The sequence below is a fragment of the Myodes glareolus genome, chromosome 7, assembly GCF_982192425.1.
Source record: "Myodes glareolus chromosome 7, mMyoGla1.1, whole genome shotgun sequence".
NCBI classification, from domain to species: Eukaryota; Metazoa; Chordata; class Mammalia; order Rodentia; family Cricetidae; genus Myodes; species Myodes glareolus.
Window position 1 is genome coordinate 38,393,982 of NC_142032.1, and position 25,037 is coordinate 38,419,018.

The 25,037-nt window shown below is 40.9% G+C and overlaps 1 protein-coding gene across 1 annotated transcript in view; it reads left to right on the forward strand.

Annotated features, from left to right (window-relative positions):
- Cfap95 (cilia and flagella associated protein 95) overlaps positions 1–25,037 on the forward strand; it is a 95,397-nt gene that overhangs the window by 33,429 nt on the left and 36,931 nt on the right. Inside the window, exons 2-4 of the mRNA XM_048438668.3 lie at positions 1,661–1,766; positions 22,187–22,305; positions 23,164–23,232. Coding sequence (XP_048294625.2) covers positions 1,661–1,766; positions 22,187–22,305; positions 23,164–23,232 — 294 coding nt within the window. The remainder of the gene's footprint in view (positions 1–1,660; positions 1,767–22,186; positions 22,306–23,163; positions 23,233–25,037) is intronic.

Genomic DNA, 25,037 nt, shown 5'->3' on the forward strand with positions numbered 1-25,037 from the left:
GATTGTACCTGCCAAGGACCCTAGGTCTCATGGCCAAGCAGGAGGAGCAGATAAGAATAGAAGAGGCAAGTGTAAGGGGCAGTTCCACATAACAGTCTACTTTCAAGGTAGCTAATCCAGTCTCTCAAGAGCGAGAGTTCATCTAGTGTTACGAAAACCATCTTCATTATGGTTACTATTGCTGTAAAGACACACCATGACCATGGGAACTCTTATAAAGGATAACATTTAACTGGGGTGGCTTGCAGTTCAGAGTTTTAAGCCATGATCATCATGGTGGGATATTGGGGGGGGCATGCAGGCAGGCGTGATGCCAGAAAAGAAGCTGAGAGTCCTACTTCTTGACCCACAGACAACAGGAAGTGAACTGAGACACTAGACAGAGATTGAGCATAGACGCCCTCAAAGCCTGTCTCCACAGTGGCATGCTTTCTCTAGCAAAGCCGTAGTTCCTAGTAGTACCACTCCCTATGAACTTATGGGGACCAACTACATTCAACCTACCACACTAACCCAGTAACGAAAGGTTCCCATACACCTCAAAGACCTTATTGCCTCTTCTCAGATCGATCTCCCAGCACTGTCACTGAGGAAATCTAATGTATGCCTGAGTTTCAGAGGGGATATGCCATTTTCAAATCTCACCAAGTGGGGCCTTATGAGTTTCAACTGAGTAAACAGAGGGTTGGATGTGCTTTTGAGTATCCCATGTGCAAGTCCCCGCCTTGCATCCCTTAGGGCCCTTTCTGCCAATGCTTGGTCTCAACTTCCTTTATGCAATCTAAAACAGCTATAGGAAAATTTACTTCGCTTGTCAATCGCAGCACTTCCTTGCCTTTTACCATACCAAATCTTTCTTTCTCTTCCCCCCTCCTTTTAAAGTTAGCCCTAACCTCCTCTTAGCCAAGATGACTGGAATACTTCCTCCTCTTCCACACATACCTTAAGAAGTGGGGCTTTGTGGCTGGAAAGTTGGCTCAGCAGTTAAGAGCACTGGCTGCTCTTTCAGAGGTCCTGAGTTCAATTCCCGGCAACCACATGATGGCTCACAATTATAGTGGAATCTGATGCTCTCTTCTGGCAGATAAACTCATACATGCAGATAAAGCACTAGAGCAGTCATGCACATAAATAAATCTCTAATTAAAAAAAAAGGAAGAGGGTCTTTGTCGCTTGGTTTTTAGCTGGTGGTTATCAGTTTCCTCGGATGTTCTTTGGAAACCGGGACCATCCAGGTTATCAATCATACAGCCTGCCTTGTTTGAGAAACAACATAATTAAAATTCACGGTAGAGAGACTTTCTAAAGAGACAAGTTGCTTTTTAAAGCTATTCCCATATCTTATTTTTGAATTTACTGTCAGTAATTAATTTACATTATTAAATAAGATTCAGTTCACTGGAGCTATTGAATAATTACTGTGTTAGTTAAGTACTGTTTCTGTGACAATGTAAGTTTTATTGAATGTGCCAAGTTACTTTTAGGGAGTAGTCTCAGAATTCCTTGAACAGGGGTGAGAAATACATCATCCATCATAAATCTGACAAATTTATGATTAAGAGAATAGCACGAAATATAGCAAATTTAAAGTTTTTAAAAATCAATGCATGGTCAATAAGGATTTTTCCTAGTAACGTTTTAAAACTTTTTTTCCCTGAAGGCACCGTGACAGAGAAGCTTTCCCCAAAGATTTTGACATAGAGGGTCCTGAGACAGTGAAAAAACTGTGTAATTCAACATATTGGCGGTTTGGAACGGACTGTCCAGTAAGTAGCCGCTGTTAATTTCTTTGTCTGAAATCTCTGTCATTCTGAAACAGTGAAAAGTATTTTCTCCCAATGCTGTTATCATTAGTGACATTAATTAGGTGACTTGGTTTGCACTTTGCAAACCTCTTAAGATTATTGGGTGAATTAGATGCAACAAAGTGCTTAGCATGCTGCCTGACTGTATTAGTTAGCTTTCTGCTGCTAAAAAAAAATATCTGACACAGGCTATGTTGGAGCAAAGACATTTGATTCCCAGTTCTGGAGGTTTAAGTCCAAAATCAGGTCACCCCACTGGTCTGATAAGTGTGGCACGTTTTGGGGGAATGCATGTCAGGGTAAGTAGCCACATTTTGGGGCAGGATTAAGAGGGAAAGTAAAACTGGCCACCCAATTTCTTTTGAGAGTATACCCTCAGTAGCCTGATGGCTCCCTATCAAAGGAGCTGCTCACCTCTTAAAGATCCCTGGTGCTTGGTGGTTCTACCGGCATGGGAGGATGCGGTGCAGTGCTGCAGCCCCAGGATCTTGGTGGCACAGTGGCATCTTGCTGAATACCTTTCGTCTTCCAGAATAATCCTGTGAAACAAGGGTTTATCTCCATTTTATAGTGGCAGGGAGAGATCTCCTGAGAGTTGAGCTGTTCATTCAGAGTCACACAGCCAGGGAATGGGAAGGTGAAGTTTGAAACAAGGTCTCTGAATGTTTTTCTTTTTTTATACTTTTCTCAAGATCGGTGTTACAAGAAATTAAACCTGCTATTAATAGGATCACAAAATTTTGGGATCCAGTTGCAGAAAGAATATGCATCGTCTAAACAATTCCTATTTGAATCAGGCAGAGTGGGTTAATGCTTGTCTGCCTGAGTATCTGTCTAGTCCATATAAACTGAGCAGCCTAAATCTCCTCACTTGTGCCGTACAACGGCAGTAGCTTTGGGGCTAAATAAAAGCCCATTTCAGGGGATAGAAGAGATGATTGGGTGATTGAGAGCATCTGATGCATGTCATAAGGACCAGAGTTAAGATCTCGCTACCTATACAACAAGCGGGGCACCTGTCACTCACCTGTATGTCCAGCTCTGGGGAGACAGAAACAGTAAGATCAGATTGACCGGAAAAAAAAAAAAGTGAACTCCAGTATAGGGGAAAGACCTTGCCCCTGTTTTCCCAAAGTTTTGGCAAAGGTCTAAGTCTGGAATGCTTTTTAGGTTTTGCTGTTGTTGTTGTTGTTGTTTTGTTTTGTTTTGTTTTTTTCTGAGCTAGTATTTCATGTAGTCCAGGCTGGCCTCACACTTCCTATGTAGCCAAGGATGACCTTGAACTTCTGGTCTTTCTTTCCCACCTCCCACTACACTCAGCTATGAATGCCCTTGATAGTTGTCCAGAAGCACAGGACCTAAGAAGCCGGTCTGCCTAGGCAGGACCATGTGAGACCTCCAAGCCAGAGTAAAACACTATTGGCTGTTACGTTTTGGGAGAGGCCGTCAAACTATTTGAAAGAGGATTTGTTTACCTGAGGATTGCTAGTTCAGAGAGACGTGTGTCCTGACATTTCAAAAATATAGGACCCTCGTCTGTGACACTTGCTTGAGAACTTTAGGGTGGGGGGCTATGCCTAACGTGGCAGAATGGAAGAGAGAGGGAGCCAGCTGCCCTCAGAGTTGCCAAGGATCTCTAAATGTGTCGGCCTGGACGAATCACAAGGTAAAACCTGCTGGAGTCCTCTGAGAAAAACTGCAGGACCTGGGAAGAGAGCCAGCAGCCCAGCACAGGAGACACACTAAACGTCAAAGCTCAGGGGAGGAATTGTTGTTGCTGCAGTGCTAGGCCAGAGGAATGACGGTGTGTGCCGGGGCATCTTCCTAACCGACCACGCTGTCTCCAGAGTCCAGTCAGAGGCCTGTGGTGATGGCAGGAAGAACTGTCTGGTGTGGCCACGCTGGAAAGGAATAGTGAGAGAGTGACCCTACCATGGCCAGGTAGCAATGGGAGCTTCAGGATGATACAGAAGAATAGACGGATGGGCCAAGAAATATGCGTAGTCAGTCTTGGTCAAACTGTGGCCCTGTTGATCATGATCTCAGGTCTGGCTCCCTGAGGTCCTGCTGGCACAAGGGAAATCATTATGGCAGGAATAGTGGTAGTTCGCTTCCAGTCATGAAGTGACCGCTTCTGCCTGGAAGTGGGGGCCAGACTTAGTCATAGCGTGTAGGCAGCAGGGCTACTACTGTGGGGATTTGAGAGAAGCTGGAAAGGACTCAGATCATAAGCAGTGGCAGTAAAACATAATCGGTCAAGACAATGTCTGAGTCTCTCCCTCAGGGAAAGAAATGATGAATGAGTCTGCCTCGATTTGGGCTTTAAGGCCATCTTCTGGTAAAGACAGACTAGGTTCATTGCTTTTTATGATTAGACCTCTGTTTCTCAAGGACTGGGCTATGCTACACCTGTAACTACAAATGGCTCTGTACTCCCTGCCTGTTGGTAAACTTGCCAAACCCCCATTTGGAAACCCCCTACCCCTGAGCTGTAAAAATCTTATCTTCCCCACAGCCAGTGCTGACATCTTGGACCCCTGCCTCAGGGGGAGGCAGCCCATGTACACAAATAAAAAGCTTGCTTTAGTTCATGGCTTACTTTAATTTGCCATGGTGATTTGGGTCTTTCTCCTCACATCTTTGGGATAGGGAGCCAGAGGTGGCGTTCTGCCTGTCTCCAACAAGTAGCAACTGGAGGAGATCCTAAGTTAAAGAATGCCTAGAAGCAGTCTCAGAAATGTCCTAGGAGAGGAGTTGATTTTGAAAGTCAGCCAAACCCATGCACCATGGCTGTTGTCGGAGGAGTAAGGGCCATTTAACATTACATCTTTCCACCCCATCTCTCCCCTTCGGCAAGACCTGGCAGACATACATGAGTAGAGAAGGGAGAGGGCAGAGCGCTTTCCTTGTGGTTCTACACTCCCAGGCCTGTAGCTCTCAGTTGAGAAAGGGGGTATTTGGAGTAAACAGATAAAAGTGCTGATGTCACTGAACTGGGTACTTTCATTTTTTTTTTAAATTTTTATGATTTATTTATCTTTATTTTATGTGCATAGGTGTGAAGGTGTCAGATGCCCTGGAACTGGATTTTCAGACAGTTGTGAGCTGCCATGTGGGTGCTGGGAATTGAACCCGGGTCCTCTGGAAGAGCAGTCAGTGCTCTTAACCGCTGAGCCATTTCTCCAGCCCCGAACTGGGTACTTTCATAAATGGAATTATAATCTTTTGGACACTTGAATGTTGTTTCTGTCCCGCCATGTCCCACAGCCTTTCAGCCCCAAAGCAACACACAGAGGTCTACATTAATTATAAACTGGTTGGCCTATTAGCTCAGGCTTCTTATTAACTAATTCTTACATCTTTTATTAGCCCATAATTCTTGTCTATGTTAGCCACGAGGCTTGGTACCTTTCATCAGTGAGGCAGTCACATCTTGCTTCCTCTCTGTCTGGAGGACGACTGCAGACAGCGTCTTTCCTCTTCCCAGCATTCTCCTGTTCTCATCTCCCTCCTCTACTTCCTGTCTGGTTGCCCCACCTATACTTCCTGCCTGGTTACTGGCCTATCAACGTTTTATTAAAAATAATACAAGTGACAGGATAAAAGACCATTGTCCCACAGCACTTGAAGGGCCCAGAAAAGCTGCAATACTGCCCTAAGGCTTCTATCAAACTAAAGATGAGAAGGCACTGGGTGTGGTGGGCTGAAGGGGCAGCTTAGCTAAAACAGTTTTGTGGATTGTCCTGTCAGAGTTCAGTGTGATAGCTCAGTTCAATAGGAAAAGCATCTGGTTTCACCCTCTGTATGACTCAGGCATATAGCATCTGTGACCTGTATTCCATCAGAAGAAAACTGAAACCATGTGAAATCACTGTTCACGGTCAAATATCTAGACAGTATATTCAAAATGGCACTAAAGTCTAATGTCTGAAATATTGCTGCTGTAAGGACCATCTGCGGGGGAACCACGGAATTGGTGAACTAATCACTCACTTAACTTTTCTGTCTGAGGGAGTAAAACTTAATTCTCTGGGGCTAGCGAGAAAGGGAAACACACACACACACACACACACACACACACACACACACACACACACACACATCTCCACCATTTCAGGATCTCACCTTGGGTGCTGATTCTTGACAAGCCTTCAGCAGGTCAGAGAAACCGAAGAGAGATACAGAGCAGGTGAACTTCTGGGCAGACAAACAGACACACGAGGGCTTTTCTGAGGGTCAAAACTTAGTTCTTCATTTTGTCCTTTCTGTTGCTCGTTGTGCTCTATTCTTTTTCTGTTCTTTAACACTGATGTTTCCCTTCTGTCTCTCTTGATGTCATTTTTCTAGATGCTTCCTGATGTCTTCCTTCTGCATCTTTCCTCGTGTTTTCCTTCTCCCCTGTCTTTTTTATTTCCCTTACAGCTTATATACCTCAGGAAAGTCTTTTAAGGAGTATAAAAATTGAAATGTGGTCACATTCTATTTTTAAGTGAATGATTGCAATTATTACAAGTAAAAGACAGCATGTTTTCCATATGTCTTACATGATTAAACATTTTACATATTACAGGTGAAAAGCAAGTTGTCTCAAGAACCCACATGCATTCATACCCAAGCAACTTTTTATAGATTTAACAGAGTGTAAGCAAGCAAGGTATCTTTCTCAGCCAGTTCTTTTCCTGGAAGGCTGCATTTTGCAGTTACAAAGAAAGGAACAATTACTTTATTATTTGTCTCAAAAGGTAATCTTATTTAAAAAATCTTAAAGGGATCACAAGTCAAAACTGTTATGTATAAAAAACAACCTGTCAGCTCTATTTTAAATCCTCAGGAGCAAGCAAGGTACTTTTCTCAGCCAGTTCTTTTCCTGGAAGGCTGCATTTTGCAGTTACAAAGAAAGGAACAATTACTTTATTATTTGTCTCAAAAGGTAATCTTATTTAAAAAATCTTAAAGGGATCACAAGTCAAAACTGTTATGTATAAAAAACAACCTGTCAGCTCTATTTTAAATCCTCAGGGTGCATACCCATTCATTGACAGTTTTCTATATCAGGAAGCTGAAGGTAGAAATGAGTGCAAGGAAATACTCATCGCCTTCGATCACCAATCCATCCTAGCAAGAAAGATATACTATCCAGCAATAGCCAGGCTGCCGTTGTTCTTGTTTCTTAACCTCGATGAGTCCCTCACTCAACTGTGTGCCTTTCTAAACCTTAAATTGTTCCCCAAGATTTTCCACCTCAAAGCCATTACCAAAGCACCTTAACCAAACCTAACAATTCTACATGCCTAAATTCTTTCTAAGGATGGTTCAATCATTAATCTGCTCCAGCAGCAAAACTTGGAGAAAGTCAATCACTATTATTTTAAGTATGAGTAACACTGCCCAGTGAGAGGCTAGAAGTCCCCTGAGAGTTTTCACACAGCCCATAGATTATGAGGGATGTGGGGATGTGAAGGGCAATGATCAGAGCTGTGCTAAATAACAGATGACGTCCTCGGGACGTGTAGTCCTCAGGGCTTTGTCTCTGCAAGGCTCACTCAGGTCTTCTGTGTCAACCACCCAGTCACTTTCCATGAGTTCCAATGCTGCCTGTTGGTCCCCTTGCATGACTCCTGTCACAGAAATACTCTTTTAAGCTCTGCCACTTGCATTTGTCACACTGCTCCACAATGAGTCTGTTAGCTTGTTGATCTTCATACACTGTATCCTGACTGCTCTGTAATCTTGCTTGAAATAAAATACATTTCACCGTATGTATCAAGTTCTCTATCTATGTATCTATCTATGTATCTATGTATCTATCTATCTATCTAGTGATCTATCATCAATCTGTCTATCATATATGTATGATATGTATATACATATGTATGCATATGTATACATATATATATACATGTATATACATATGTATCACAATGTGTTGGGACATTGATGTTTTGCGCCTGGGCTTCAGCTTTGTCCCCCGTCTCTCAAGTGATGTGTGCAAACGCACTGGCTAGCTCTTTCCCATCTGTTTTCCCCCCACAGTCCCCACCCAGAAAGCTTTCTTAGCATTTTCCTTTTATTGCAAGATTTCTGCTGAGTGGCTGACTCTTGTGTCCAATAACATTTCTGTTTAGCTAGTTAAAAGTCTGTATGCTTGAATTCCTTGGCTACACGGATTACTGTGGGCATCAGTTATTTGTAAGAGTATCCAACAGGACTCTGTCTATGTTTTGGATAGGGCTCTAACAACAAAACAAGTTTCACTAACAAGCTTGGGATCTAAGGTACCCAAAGAGGAGTTTGAGAATCCGGGTAAGGTTGTATTCTACGTTTCATCTGTAAAGCTCCTTATAGACACAAGGTTCTAGTGATCTACCCAAAGAAGCAGAAGAGAAGGGAGCTGGCTATGTGATTGCTAGGGTAACTGAGCTTGTGAGTCCCGCTCCCAAGATTACCTCCAGGGTTCATGAAGGTCAGAAGTCACAACATACTGCAAGGGTTCAGGGTTCAGGTCAGAAGCCACACATACCGAAAGGAATTTAGAATATTTCTAATCTGAGGGGTGTGGAATAACTCACACACGGCAGCTCGAGTCATGCTTTATTCTTCTGTTAGCTCTAATTCTTCCTCTGCAGCTTCTTGTTCTCCTTTGTTTCAATTCTCTGTTTCAGTGTCCTCCGCTTTTATGTTCACCTTACTTAAATACTTTTTTTTAAACAGGAGGCTTGAAGCAATAATAAAAATATTACAAGATTTGCATTTCATTGGTCGAAAGCACGTTCATTCGGGAGGGCGATAAGGGAAGAGTCCTTTACCATGGCAACACAAAGTTTCAAGGTTTCTGGGTTAAGACTGTGTCCAGAGGGCAGGAGCACAGTGTCCAGTGAGACAAGCTTTGAGACTTGGTCTTTTATCTGTCAAAGAACAGGCATGATGTTTTTAGGATGCTTTGTGTTAGTAACCTTGGTTAGACACCTACGTATAGCATGAATTTAATTGGTCCTAATAATAAAAACCTAGAGTTGGATATTAGGGAGTGAAAGCTGAAATATCAGAGAAATAAAGCAGCCAGCCACTAAAGTTCTTACCTCGACAAAATCCTCATACTGAAACGGACTGAGCTCCTGTCTCTATGAATCCTCAGACTGAATGGGCTATCCTGTCTCTGCAAGTCCTCAGACTGAATGCCTTGAACTCCCGTCTCCTCTTGTCTTATATCCCTCTCTCTGCCTAGCTATATCCCTTCCTGTCTCTACCTCCTTCCTGTTGGGATTAATCCCAAATGCTGGGATTAAAGGTGTGACTCTGCTTCTCTTTTAGACTGGATCAATTTATTGTAGTTGAGGGTGGTCTTGAACTCACTGAGATCCATCTGTCTCTGTCTCCCAAATGCTGGGATTAAAGGTGTGTGCCACCACTTCCTGGCGTCTATGGCTAACTAATGTGGCGAGCTCCGCCTGCTGATCTTCAGGCAAGCTTTATTTGCTATAGCACAAACAAAATATCATCACACCTGGGACTCTGACCTTGTGCACTACTCTACAGTTTTAAATTTATGATCCATTTACAGAAATATCTAATCTAATTTGAACTTACCCTGAGGTAAAAATGAGCTAGTTGTGTTTAGTTTGTCTTAGAGGAGAAATTCTTACTTTCTTGTGTTAGTCCGAATGAAAGGAACAAAGTAGGCTTTTAAGTGCCTCACAGCCCTCATGGAACAATAGATCTAGTTATGAAGCATAGCCTAGTATATTTTTTACATATCAAAATCATACAGCTTAATGGGAAGTCATCTTCCTGACCATCTATGTATATATGTGCCCATAAGACTGAGATGCAATCATGAGATTACACATACATACCATATGAAATTGCACACTACAATGCAGGCACTGGGGATTCACCATAGCTGCTTTAGCAAATGCAAAATTGCAGACAGGAGCAACCGCTTCCAGAGCTGGCGGTCCTGCAGCCCATGCCGGGATGGAATTCTCCTCCATCAGAGAATCATTCCTCTGGTGAGTTGACATCTGACTACTAGTTATCACCTGCTGCATGCTTCCATGGCCCTCAACGCTAGGAATGGATTAAGGATGTCCTTGGGCCAAGAAGTGGCTTTTGTGACTCAAGTGTGTGCCACAAGGAAGGAAGAAATGACATGTGGCCATTTTGGAACCTGGCCTCATGTGGGGTGGAAAGAAGACCACCTAGATTTCCAGGGGTAGAAGCAGGATATTATTTCATTTACCTTTCTCAGAATTTTGCACAGGAGTAATGCACTGGCATAATTTCCATCCTCTCCCCCATCTCCAACTCCTCCTGTTTCCCCCCACCCCAAATTCATGACCTGTGAAGCTGTATTTTAAAATCTTACCAGAATCATCTTGCATCGTGAGATATGAGACCTTTAATTCTTCCCAGAGAGGATCTCAAAGCTACCAAAGAATTCAAAAAAGGTCATCTTTGAATAGTCATAAATGTCAGGATGGATGGCAAAACATAGATATCCCCAAAGGAAGCAAGAACCTGATTGCACCCTGCACTAATTATTAAGTCTGCCTCTCTCCTGCCCCACATCCCGGTACCCTGCCATCAGCACCTCTTGTCCCCACTCAGACAGGGGGATCTGGAGAGTAGGGACCAATTCCAAGAGGGCCGGAAGGCAACTATGCCCCCCTGTCCCCACTGAAGCAGATCAGGCCAAAGCAACCCCAAAGAAAAGATTCTTCAGCTTTAAACGAAGTGTGACCTTTGTATAAGGGACTGAGCATGAAACCTACTTAGCAAGACTCTTCTTGGGAAAGAAACAGCCAGAGCTAGTAGCCAGAAAAGTCCTGGGGCTAGTTTCTTTTCACCAAGCATAAGAAAGGACCAGCTCCTCCAAATGAATGAGGAGGGGCAGTAGGTGGAGGAGGAAGGATGCTTGTTTTCCAGTTGTTCCCAGGAAGAAGTCTTGTTTACCCAAGGACCAGTTACAGATCTGCATGTGAAAGGGAAGCTCAGTCTCTGAACCCTCTCTGTTCTCTCTGTCATCACTTTGGGTTTCCTTGCAGATCACCAGCCACGTTTCAGACTTAACTGTAGTCTGTCTCCCTCTATATTTATAGAGTACAAGCTCTATAACTGTAGGATCATCACTCTGTTTGGTTCCTTTTAGAGACCCGATTCCTAAAGCAGTGCCCAGCACATTGAGTCTGTACTCAATACATAGTTATGGAAGGAAGAAAGGAAGGAAGGAAGGAAAGAAAGAAGAAAGGACTACATTGATTATGTTTGAGGCATCATCATCATAATTATTTTTATTATTATTATACTTATTAGTGTATGTGTATGTGTCTGTGTGTATACACACAAGGATATGCACACATGCTTTTACCTGGTGAGCCAACTCTGACATTGAGGTGGGAGTCACTGGATAAATAAAGACCACTTTTTAAGAAATGGTTTGTGGTTCCCCTTAAACTAAAGATCTTATGTATGTGGAATTAAATAAAGTTCAAGAAGAGAGTAAGGCACCTGTTACCAGCGGTTTGGAGAGGAAGAGTGGGAGTGGGGGAGGGTAGAGAGAGTGAGTAACTTAGTACCAAGTGCCAGTAGGTAGGGGGCATGAGTGTTTGTATCCTATCGCACAGAACCAAGTTCATAGCAATGGGCTTTTGCAAGAAATAAAAGAGCAGGTTTGCAAGTCTTTGAAGATATGGTAAACATTTGAGGTAATGGATATAATAATTACGCAGATTTGGTCATTGTACAATGCAATGAGTTGAAACATCACAGTCTATAAGTTTACACAATTAGTATTTGTCTGATAAAAATATTAGACTTTAAAAAGAGCAACTAATATGCTTAAACATGAACTATGTTGGTGGGAAACATGGCATTGAAAGTTAATGACTCTGAAGGGGGAATAAGAAGAAAGAATTGTACCAGATCTCAGACATTCCAGTAGAACTCACTTGGTTAGTTCAGATATTTGCCTTTGACTTAGTAGATGGTAATTTACAGTGTGAGCTTAAAGATGCCTCTTGTGACTTAGCAGATGGTAATTTGACACTGTCATCTTAAAGATGCTATAGTCAAACTTTCTTTGAATCACCAACCCCCAAATAATGATATGGAGACTTTTTATTAAGAATGAAAGCTTGGCCTTAGCTTAGGCTTGTTCCCAACGAGCTCTTTTATTTTTTTTAATGACTTCATTATTTCTATTTTAGGTGCATTGGTGTTTTGCCTGCACACGTGTCTATGTGAGGGTGTTAGATCCCCTGGAACTGGAGTTATAGACACCCAAATAGCTCTTAAAACTTAAATTAACACATTTATATTAATCTATGTTCTGCACATGGCTCATTACCTCTCCTCAGTACTTATACATCTGACTTCCTCTGTGTCTCACTGCTAATTCCCCACAGAACTCCTGCCTCTCTCCAGAAGTCCCACCTCCCCTCTCCTGCCTAACTATTGACCATTTATCTATTTATTAAATCAATCAGAACGTGCCTTTCCCCCTACATTGGGCACCAAGTGGTGTTTTTAACTAAGTTTCTATCATTCTATTTACCAATAAAGATTTGGGAGTCAGATGCTGGAGTGAATACCTGTAGCTCAGAGAGGTCCAGAGCAACTAGCTGGCCTTCCTTTTGGGCCAGAGACCCACCAAGACAGCATCTCTCCTGCCATCCCAACCCCCTCTCCAAAAAAAAAAAAAAAAAGACCATGAAGCTCTAAGTTCCTCCCTGCTTCTTCCTGTGCATCTCTCTGGCCATATTCCTGGCTCCTCCATACTCTCTATGGTTAATTCCAGTTAACTAGTTGCTGGCTCGGTCCTCTGATCCAAGGCTGATTTTGTTAACTCAGTCTTGGGGTTTCACAATGTGATTAAATATCCTGCAACAAGATGCCTCTTGTCTTCCTGCCTAAATAGCTGAAGGAAGCACACAAACCAGAATCTTACAGAGAAGTCCCTTGAAGTGCCATTGTGAAGAGCCTCTGCATTCTCCTAATGTGAGGTTGATGGCAGCCTTCTGTGCATCCTCTCCTGGAGCTCCTTTGGACCATCTTTCCTAGTATCAGTATAACTGCATCTGCCTTTCCTCTTTGAGGGGTTCTATATACATCTTGGCTCATTGAGTGGTGCTCTCCTGGCTTCTGCTGCATCTTCTCTGCATTTTCTAAGGATTTGGGACAGGGATGAAAGCAGGGCACCATCATTTAGATCAGATCACTCGCCTTTGATGTCCCATTTAGGCACTAGTCACCAAGTCTTAATTTAGCACTGGTATGAACTAGTTTTCTTTTTAAACATTTATCCGTTTATTTAAGCTGGGATAAGGGTGACATTTCATTAATGGGGCTTAAATGGTACGGCCACAGACATACATACACAGTGGAACATGCACACATCTGGAGTCTTTTACCTCCACTATCTGTTTGCATTGCTTCGTGGAAGTAATCTTTGCATTATGCTTATAAAAGCATTAGTTTTAGAAGTAGGGGTGACTTGAGAGTAGACACAGAGAGGAGAGGGGGGCTTGGAATAATACAAATATAGTACTCATATGTGGAATCCTTGAAAACTTAAATTTGAAAATTCAGCTCAGCATTGGTCCACCTTCAACTTGCTTTTCCCCCATTGAGTCAGTGCCTACACAAAGTAGGTCATAATTTATTCCTAAAACTTATTTTCTTTATTTAAATATTTTAGATGCTTAAGATGATCTTACAGAGCAGCATCTGGAGAGATGAGAGCTCAGTAGTTAACAGCCCTTGCTGAAACCAGGTTCCACTCCCAGTGCCCACATGACAGCTGACAACTGCCTGGAACTCAAGTTCCAGGAATTCATTGCTCTGACCTCCACAGGCACCAAGCACACACATGGTACACAGATAAACATGTAAGCAAAACACTTAAACACATCAAAATAAATAAACAACCAAGCACACACACACAGTATACAAACATGTAAGCAAAACACTTACAGACATCAAAATAAACACTTAACCAAATAAAAAACCAAAGTAACAGGTTTACATATGGTATTTTCATAATACTGAATTTAGCTATTTCTGTCTCCGTCCCACATTGTCTCCTCATTTCTGTCTCCTTTCTCCACTGCTCCGTTTTGCCTCATTCTTTTCTTTCCCCACAGAGGTCTATTGTCTCCCCTGCACCTTTCCTTAAAGCTACCTCTTTTTTTCTTTATAATTTCATGGATTTATTTCTAGTTTCCTGGCCTTTATATGTTTACTCCCACCTAGATATAAATATTTAACAGTTCTATGCTAGAATCTGCTTATGAGAGAGAGCATATGGCATTTGTCTTTCCGAGCCTGGGTAACATTGATTAATACAATATTTTCCAGTTTCATCTAGTTTCTTGTTAGTTCCATTTTTCTTTGTGACTGAATAAAATTCCACTGTATATACACAAAATAATATCTGGTACAAGTGCCATCAATTTTATGGTCAGATCATAAAACGCCTATTGGTCGTGTTCCAATAATTAGAATATCAGATCGAAGTGATGAATTTCAAATAAGGCCAAAGTTTTTCTCTATTAAAGTATGTAGATCACGCTGGGTCTAGAACAGACTGTGGAAGGGGATGGGAAGGTGAAGTATTGAGTACGATTGACTGATTTTCTATTTTCCTCCCTGCTCTACTCTCCTCCACCACTCTAGACAACTGAATAGCTAAAAGGTGATTTTGTGATGGTCTACTATTAATCTCTTAACCAAGACTATCTCATGACAGGAAGTGATTATATATATATATATATATATATATATATATATATATATATATATATATATATATACATATGTTGGTATGATCAGAGAACAAAATAGAGATTACACAGGATTTATTTATTTTAGGGGTAAGAAAAACAAGACAAAACAGAACAAACAAAAAGCCAAAATACATGTTATAAAAGCTTGCTTGAACAGGTAGCAAGGAAAATGAAATTTTTTTTCTGATTGTATTCTATTTATCTTGTTTGTTCAAAGCAGTGTTGGTTTTATTGGTGGGGACCTTTCTAGGGTCCTTTAGGTCCTAAGTTAAACTAGATGTGGAAGCAGAGCTAGGGTCTCCACGGGCATCACAGCTGCTGAGAAACAAGAGTAGAATTTTTGGTGATCTATTATCATTATTTATCTATTTAATATTTTATTTGTTTATTTTTTTTTGCTTTCTCAAGAGAGAGTTCCTTTGTGTAGCCTTGGCTGTCCTGGAGCAGAACTAGCTTTGTAGATCAGGCTGCCTTTGAACTCACTGAGGTCCTCCTGGCTCTGCCTCCCAAGAGCTAGGATTAAAGATGTGTGCCACCACTGCTGACGTTTTTTTTTTTTTAAAAAAAATAGATAAAGCAGACTGTATTTTTCCATTTTCAACTCTTTAATTAAAAATATTTCATTCAATGTATTTTGATCATGTTTTCCGTTCCCTAAGTTCTGTCAGTTCTTCCCACTCCCTCCCCATCCAACTTTGTGTGTTCTCTCTTTCAAAAGCAAGCAAGCAAATGAACAGAAGCCACAAGGAACAAAAATAAAAACACAAGAAAAAAACAAAAATTAGCAGATAAATCCTACAAAACACAGAAACTAAAATCAACACAAATAGACAAAAAATCAATACAAGCCAGGCGGTGGTGGCGCACGCCTTTAATCCCAGCACTCGGGAGGCAGAGGCAGGCGGATCTCTATGAGTTCGAGACCAGCCTGGTCTACAAGAGCTAGTTCCAGGACAGGCTCCAAAGCCACAGAGAAACCCTGTCTCGAAAAACCAAGGAGAAAAAAAAAAGATCAATACAACAAAAGAATGCCAAAATACAGAAAAGGAAAACATACACAAAAATATCATTGTATTTCTTTTGCATTGGGCAACTACTCCTGGGCATGAGTCCTGCCCTGAATTGTGATTATTATACCTAGGGAAACTTTGTTGGAGAAAACCAGTTTCCCCTTTGTCAGCTGGTATTGGTTGCAGATATCTTTGTGACTAGGGTGGGACCCTGTGTCCACTTCCCTCTCTCAGCACTGGGACCCTGTCTGGCTTGGACATATTCAAGCATCGGGCATGGTGCTATAGTTTCTATGCAATCATGACTAGATCAGTCCTGTTGTGCCTAGAAGACACTTTCCTTGGAGTCATCTATGACCTCTCGCTTTTACAGTCCCTCTGCCTCCTCTTCCTCATAGATCCCCAACACTTTCAGGGGAGGAAGGAGTTTGATGAATAAATCCTATTTATGACCGAGTGCTCCAAAGTCTCGTACTATCTCACACTGTCTAGTTGTGGATCTCTGTGTTAACCCTAATATACTTCCAGAAGCTTCTCTGATGTAGGCTGAGCAAGGCACTTATCTATGGGTTTAGTAGTATATTACTACTAAATATAATATAGGGATCATTTTATTGCTGTCTTCCTGTAGCAGAATTATAGTGGTAGAATTTCCTTAAATCCTTGACCTATCTAATCTCAGGTTCTTGGCCCCTTTAGCAGGATGTGTTTTATCTTATGGATTGGGCCTTAAATCCAGTGGAAAGAATGTTGGTTGCTACCACAACATTTGTGCCCCTGTTTCACCAGCATGTTTTTGCAGGCGGGTCAATTGTAGGTGTTCGGGTTTGTAGCTGGGTGGATGATCATCTTTTTCCTCCAGTAGTGTGCAGAGTAACTTCCAGTACCATGAATGCTAGTCAGTGGGTGAAGATTCTAGTTAGGCACCGGATTGATTTCCCTGTGTTGAATGACGTGCATGGTGTCTTCAGTAATGGGACCTTACCTCCAGTTGTAGAGAACAGCCAAAAGCCTTGGCGTAGTCTGTGATATTTGGGGGTTCCATGGGGACTCTTGTAACCCATTCTTAGAACAGGAGATTTTACTGGGTGGCATGAGATGTCTAGTTGGTGCATTTTCTTTCCTATTATTTGGTGACTCCACTTAGATTCCTTCTATATGTGTGTAATTTTTAAGAAGCTTCCGCAAGAGTTTTCCATATGATGTTTTTCAAATGTTAGTTATCCCTTCCGGTATTTCCTTCTTTACCCTTCTCTGCCACCCTCTCTATTTAATCCTGCTTTTCTTATTTTACCTTTAACACTCCATAACATTATATTTCAATTCCCATTCCTAGAGAGATCCTCTACTCCCACCTGGTTCCTTACTAAGTACCTGACCTCTGTGGTTATTCAGATTGTAGCACACATATGAAAAGTTTATAAGTTAATATCCACACATAAGAGGAAACGTACATTAAATTGTCTTTTGGGGTTTGGATCACCTCATTCAAGAAGACTGTTTTTTTTTAGCTCCATCCGTTTGTCTGTAAATTTCACTTTTCATAGCTGAATAATATTCCATCTGCATACCTGTACCACATTTTCATCGTCTCTACATCAGTTGATGGCTGTGTAGGCTGTTTCCAATTTCTGGTTATTGTGAATGCAGAATGTTCTTATGATTCTCTAGATTTCCTCAGTTTCTGTTGTAACCACCCCCCCTTTCCATTTCTAATTGTATTAATTTGGATCTTCACTCTCTGCCTTTTGGTTAATTTGACTAATGATTTGTCAGTCTTGTTGATTTTCACAGACAACCAATTCTTCATTTTTGGTTTGTTCTGTTTTCTTTTTGCTTATTTGTTTCTATTCCATTTATTTCAGCCCTGAATCTGTTTGGTTCTTTCCATCTGCTCCTTTTGGGTATCATTTCCTCTTCTTGTTCTAGAGCTTTCAGGTGTGTCATTAGGTGTAAAATCGCTCCTGTTTTTATGTAGGCTTTCAATGCTGAGAACTTGCCTCTTAGAACTGCCTTCATCATCTTCCATAGGTGTGGGTATGTTGTGTTTTTACTTTTAAAAACGTCTTAACTGCTGAACCATCTCTTTTTCCTTAAGGTGATGCATATCCTTGATGGTGAAGTGTCTTTCTTTAATCAGTAGAAAGATGGATCCTACTTTCTAATACAATCTGTGTTAGTCTGTGTCTTTTTATTGGGAGAATTGAGACCATTAATACTGAGTTATCAATGAGCTGTATTTATTGATTTCTGTTATTTTGTTGTAATGGTATGGATTTCCTCCTCCTCTGTTGTTTACCGGGATTATTTATTCCTTGTGTTCTCTAGAGTGTAGTTAACTTCTTCAAACCAAAATTTTCCTTCGAGTGACTTCTGTAGAGATGGATTTGTAGATAAATCCTGCTCAAATTTGTTTTCTAATCATAGGATGTTTTTCTTTCTTTATCTATTGTGATTGACAGTTTTGCTGGATATAGTAGTCTGAGCTAGCATCTGTGGTCTCTTGAGTTTGTTAGAGCATCTGTCCAGGCCCTTCTGGAATTCAGTTTCCCTTGAAAGGCCAGGTGTTGTTTTAATGTCACTGCCTTTATATGTAATTTTGTCTTTCTTGCTTTTATAATATTCTTTCTTTGTTTGGAACGTTGAGTGTTGTAGTTATTATGTATTGTATGGAATATTTTTTTTACCTTCTTGTCTATTGGTGTTCATTTGTACCTTGATAGGCAATTTTTTTTTCTGTAGATTGAAGAAACTATTTTTCAAAACTATATTCTGTGCTTTTGACCGGCATTTCTTCTCTTTTTTCTATCCCTATTATTTATAGGTTTTGTCTTTTTTTATAGTGTCCCAGATTTCCTGCATGTTTAGCGCCTGGATTTTCTTTTTGATTTAGCATTTTCTTTGACTGCAATATCTTTTTCTTCTACCTTGTCTCTAGAACCCGAAATTCTCTCTTCCATGCCCTGTAATATGTTGATGAGCTTCTCTCTGAGGTTTTTATTTGACATTCTAAGGTTTTCATCTCCAATTTTATTTCAGTTTGGGTTTTCTTTAGTGTTTCTATTTCTTTGTTAAATATACTTTCATGTCTTGGAATATTTTCATTATTTCATTCAACAGTTTGTGTTTTCATGATCTTCATTAGGACATTTATTCATATTCTTTTTAAAGTCCTTTAATGTATTTGTAATTGTTATTTCAAACTCCTTGTCTTGTGCTTCAGCTAAATTGCTTTTCTCCCAGCCTATTGCAATAGGGTTGCTGTATTCTTGAAGACACATGTTGGCTTGGTTACTCATGTTTGTATTTTTGTGTGCTGGAACCTAAATATCTGAAGTTATGATAACTGAGGTGTTTCTTGATGGAGGTATCTGGTCTTGTCTTTGTTGGGTGGGTGTTCTGTTTGGTTGTCATTGCCCACTCTGGATCCTAGGCAAATGTGATGGCTGGCTGTGTGGCAGCTGGTAGAGAGTGTTTCTTCAGGTCTTTAAGTAACACAAATGAATGAAGATGGGCTAGAAATCAAGGCTGAGAAGGGCATGAAGAAAGAGCTCATGAAATCCTGGATCCACACCAAGAGGCAGAATTCCCAGGGGATGGAAGTGGAGTGGGAAGTGGGGTTCCTGGAGGCTACAGCAGAATTAAAAGGAATTCTGGGGCTTCTGGAATGAAATAGCTGGTGATTTTTTTTTTTTTTGAGACAGGGTATCTCTGTAGCTTTGGAGCCTGTCCTGGAACTAGCTCTATAGACCAGGCTGCTCTCGAACTCACAGAGATCCGCCTGCCTCTGTCTCCCTAGTGCTGGGATTATAGGCATGTGCCACCACTGCCTGGCTCTAGCTGCTGATTTTTAAATAGAGGACTTTTACAATGTCTTTTTATTACCTAGTGATGAAGATGATTTTTTGGTAATGATGCAAAAATCTTCATCCTTGATTATAAGTGTTATTTAACGGGCCCAAGTAGAACTTCTTTGTTAACTGATCAAAGAGCTAAAGTCTCATCTTTATTCCAGAGGTGACATGCTTCTCATGGAGACCATACAGAGCGTTTGAGAAAGAACAAGATTTCAATGTTTTGGTCTCTTAAAGCTAAATGAACAAGTAATTGAAAAGAAGTGGCCGGAAGTATTTGGAGGGTGGAGGAATTTTCTGGAAAGAGTGAAGGTAGTGAGCACAGCTGGAAGGATGAACTCTAAGCTCGGGCCTTGAGGGTATAACTAGGAAACATAAGTGTTCTTTCCCTGAAGGTTGGAGTTTCGCTCATACTTGCCAAGACCACAGGATAGAAAGTCCCAGAAGCAGCCTTGTATCAGAGGGAAAAACCTGACTTGGGAAGTATTTTTACTTCCTTTAGAGGAGTCAAGCTTTTCTAGGCCCTAGGAATCAAGAAGAGCTCCCAGTGGAGGAGCTTCTGAAGCGAACCAAGCCACAGGATGTAAGCCACACTGAGCAGGAGGGTTCCCCTCAGGTGGGCAATGTGCGGGGGAGTTCCATCCTCTCTAACCTGTTAGGCAGACATCGTACCTACTGGGTTTTCTTAAAGGCAGCACATATGGGTGAGTTCATTCTGAAAATTTAGAAATTGAGATCCTTTAAAAAAACTGACTCTCAAGAAAATAGGAAATATTTATGATATTTTGAAATGAGCTTCTTGTAAACATTTGATTTTTTTAAAAAAATCACTTGATACAAGCTAGACTTTATTATGCAAATCAAATGGAAATTTTTAGTGATTATCCTGTGAGTTTGTGCTGCGTTAATTTAGCTATCTCATGCACCAAATTGCCAATCTCCAGTTTGATAAATATACATATATATCTCAAAAGACTTTTGAACATATGGAAGTGCTTTTATGAATTATGCTTATATCAGGTTAAAAGTGGTTTTCACATTAAGATGGTTTAGAATTCGATTTGGTTATGAGCATCCAAACCCAGAAATCAACAGGGACTGTTCACATAAGGTTTTATTGCCTCGTGTAAAAGTCTGGGGACAGAAGACCAGAACTAGTATGGAAGTTTCACAGATGCTCACAGAGATCTAGCCTCATTACTTTCTGCTCTGCATTCCTTGGGTAAGATCCAGAATTATTGCTGGAAACCTATTACACTCAGCAGGAACAGGAATATAGGAGATTGTCCCAGGAAGCTGTATAAATGACTTCCACTAATGCTCTATGGTGCAGTGCATACATTGGCTACGTGTGAAGGGAGGCTGGGAAGTGTAGTCCAGTACGCCAAGAGTCCAGCTGAAATGAGAGAGTCTTATTGTTGAATAGGAGGAAGCAAGACCTAGTATCAGTGGGTGACATTTGCTTTACTTACATGGAGACTTTGAGTTGGCTCTGGTGCAGAGTTTGAAACTTCCCATGTCTGGAAACACTTTTACTTCATACAGCCTTCAGAGGGTTGGGAAATGAATTTTTAAAATTTTATACCTTCAAACAAAATGATGGCTTTTAACTCACCCCCAAGAGACATTTAAATACGTCTTCTTTTTGTTGCAACATACAAGGCCCAATCTAGTTTTCCTTGCTCCTGATTTGTGAGCAGGAAAGTCCAAGAAGGAAAGAAAAAGAACAAAAATAATGGTGTATGGATTAGAACAGAGAAAGTAATGTGGGGAGCCATGTGAGTCAGGAGCTTGTGGTCTTCTGAGATCAGTGATCAAAATAGCTGAGAATCTAGAGAGCCGTGACCTAGATCAGGGGACCATGACCAGAGACACTGGTTAAAATTGTCTTGAATAGCTACAGCAGAGAGTGTGCTAACAGTGAACTGTCCTGAAACCTTTGGCCATAGCTGTGATAATCCTGCAGTGGAAGACTTCAGGCCCTAAGTTCTCCCACTCTTTTTAAAAATTATTTTTATAAACATATTCTTTGGGGTATAATGTATTCTAGAGTTTGATAGGCTGTCTTGGGAAATTGAGTCTTCTGGGATAGGAAAATATGTATTTTCTTGGTGATAAATTCTGCTTCTCTGTTTTGGATTTCCAGTATCCTGATATCTAAGTTTGTACGGTAATAATAGTGAATGCTAAGCTCACCTCAGTCTTCTGGCTCTTGAGAACAAGAACTTCCATTCCTAAGGTCCTCTAGATGGTACCCAGCATGCTTCTGCCCATGGTCTAAGTAGATCTTATAAATTTCAGATGATCCCTCATGGTAATAATTGATTGATAATCCACTGAATTATCCTTTGGTAGAGAACGGACAACACAGAATATGAAGACAGTGGTGTTGAAGCCCTGGAAGACCTTTAGGGTTTTCTTAAAGAAATTAAAAAGTACACCAATCCTGAAAGGGTTAAAAGAGGGGCAACTGGGAAGAATTAGTACCGAATTGAATGAGCACTTCCCATTTTATGAGAGAAATGAATTGATTATTTCCCAACAACACACAGGAATTGCTATTTTTTGGATACTTATGGTGAGATAGTCAATAGCTATGAGCTATTTTTTAAGTTTGAAATGTCAGCTGGAATCAGTAATTAAAATTAGAATATGCTTTAGTCGGGAAATGTTTTAGTGCCTGTCCTTGCTGGTGATTAATTAATTTTTCTTGCATGTGGCTTTTATTTCTCCAGAGGTGGATATCAGAAACACATGAACAGATGTCCCAAGCTTTTTTAAACAGAGACTTGGTGCAAAGTAAGAAAAAGGCCTTAGTAGACAATGAAACAACATGCCCTGGGATTTTGGAAAGGTACTCATTGTCTCTTCTTTTGCTTGTAGAATGCACAATTTCAGGAAGGGTTTATATTCACCAGAAAGAGGCAAGTAGTCCCAGCCATGTGTCATGGACTGGGTCACGAATGTTCTGGTTTCTGCTAACTCACTATGATGTTTGCCAAAGGATTCTCCACCTGCCATCATTTACCAATGAAGGTTTTACTTACCCAAGGTTCACCTAAGACTCACATTTTATTGATATTGTTTTCTCGCTCAGGGTTCTTACTGTTTGGATTTGAACCTTGCTTCTACAATTTACTTATAAATGTTATTTGGCATCTATGATCTTGTTTATACAAATGTAAAATGGAAGTAATTTAAACACTTACTTCAGAGGGGTGTTCTGAAGTTTAGGAGAAATAAAGTATGAAACACACCTAGAAGTATTGCTTGCCAGTCGGGATTAGGTAAATTGTCATTGACTAAGATTAGTTGCTCTGCTGGTCTTGCAGTCTGGGTATTGTTAAGTCTGATTTATAAGAGACTGCAGGTATTTCTTTGTGTACACTTCTCCAGAAAGAGACAGAGTGAGTCCTTGAGGGTAGCAATATATGTAGATACACCTGCTGTCCTACACCAGGCAGAGTGCCCCTCCAGAGAAGTACGTTGAATAATCTTTGTTTTATATTGTAATTATTGGAAAACACAATCAAAATAATGACAAAAATATTAAAACCTCTTGTTGGTATATTTTAGTTTTCAAAGTATATAAATATCACAAACATTAAAATTTTTTCTAAAAGTCATCAGTTTCAAATTAGTTCTGAATGGCTTTAAAATGTCAAATGTGGAAATCTGACGTGTTTCTTAAAAGACACTGTCTTGCTTACAGGGATCCGGAACTGCCTCCCACGGGCTTTCGGGAAGGTTTTACGCGTTCCCCACCAGATCAGAGAAATCCGTAAGTTGTCCCTAAACTGCTGCTGATTGTACGAAACGTTGATTCAACAGCTTGTTTACTGGGGTGAGGGATGTTCCAAAGTCAGCAAAATGTCCTTTACATTTTTGGACGTTCCTAACAACAGACTTTTGTCCGTAAAGAGGCATAGTAACAATTGACAAAAATGACAGTTATAACTATGATGACACCAACAAATAAAACCGCACTTATCCGTGCATCCTCCTACTCTCTAACAGCCATTTGCTGTCTTTAAATGATGGCAGGATGGCACGTGCATATACTGCCAGCACTTGGGAGGCTGTGGGGTGGGTGTTGCGGATCCCAGGCCAGCTTGGGTTACATAGTGAGACCTTCTTCCAAAACAAAACAAACAAGCACACACTGCAAAAAAAGAAAAAAAAAAAAAAAGATCAATTCGTAGGAAGTTGATGAAACCGTTCATGGCCAGAGCAGATAATTTGAGTCCCGTGCGCACGCACTTCCGGCTGACGTAATAAAAGTTGATCTGTGCTGCGGCTGCAGCTCTCCCACTGCGAACACGCGCCCTTTTCACAGATCGCTACGTGTTGTGCTTGGCTAACTTCCATGCTACTTGTCCGTCTCATTAACATTGCTGCCTGAATGTAGAGCTGGAGAGGTCTCTTGTTTTTAAGTGCAAGAGAGCCATGGCTTGCCTTTGACTAGATGGAAATCCCCACGTGAAGGAAGCTTCATTCAGGCAAGAGTTACAAAGTAATTGGTGCTTAAGTTAACAGTACCTGAACCTTGCTAAAATGTCCTTAAACAAGGACACTCAACGTAAGGGTGTGTGTTGATCAGTTGGTCAAATGTAACCAGAGACTTGTGGGTATTTCATTCGCACCTGTGATCTTGGCAGTTGTGAGGTGAGGCTGAGGCAGGAGGATAACATGTTTGAGGCCTTCTGGGCTAGACAGTAGGGCTCTTTCTCTAACAATATGGGAGCAAACCTAAACCAAAGGACATTGGAGCACTGGAGGCTTGCAGGAATCTAGCCTCCCGTTTCCTCCCATCTCTTGTGATGGTTCAGCGTTCGCTAACTGGGTGTCTGTGGCAGTGTCCTGGAACATAGCAGTGAGCAAGGCAAATCGACGATACAGCAAGCAAGACATGGATATTTTTATGATGGAGGAAAAATGCCGCATTCCTATCTTGTTTGATTGAGAGATTCGAGACATGCAGATACAAACGTTTTTGATTTTAGCTTTTGAAGACAAGTCTTCTAGAAATCAACACTTACTAGTTTGAATTGCAAGAACTGCTTGCTTGTGTAATTTGATTTGTGAGAATGAGCAAGGAGATAAACATATGGGCAGCTCCATCCCTCTTCAACTAATTCCATATGTAAGTCTTCTTTTCAGCGAATGTATAGTAATTACAGGAGGCCACACCGTAGAATCCCGTGGTAGCTTGAAATCTACTCTCGTGAATATTAAAACTTCCTTTGCTGTTCGCTGGCTGAGCTGCGGAAGCTAAATGCCAACCTGAAAAGGCAATGAATAAAAATGAGTTTGCTCAATGGACCAAAATAATGTGCTTCAGCTTATGAAAGGAAAGCTGTATTCATAATGTAAGCTTAAGCTTCATGTTATCTCTTAAGGAAAAAATATTAGAAAGTGGGTATAGCCTTACTATTTGGGATCCATTGTTACCTTAATTTCTAGATAGCACCATTTATGCTGTAATGGCGTTGGACCGTCTACTTCATTTTCTCATAACCCAACCGGCGGCTGCTACATCACTTTACACCAATATGAAGAGAACACTATTTATTCATAAGCTGGTAA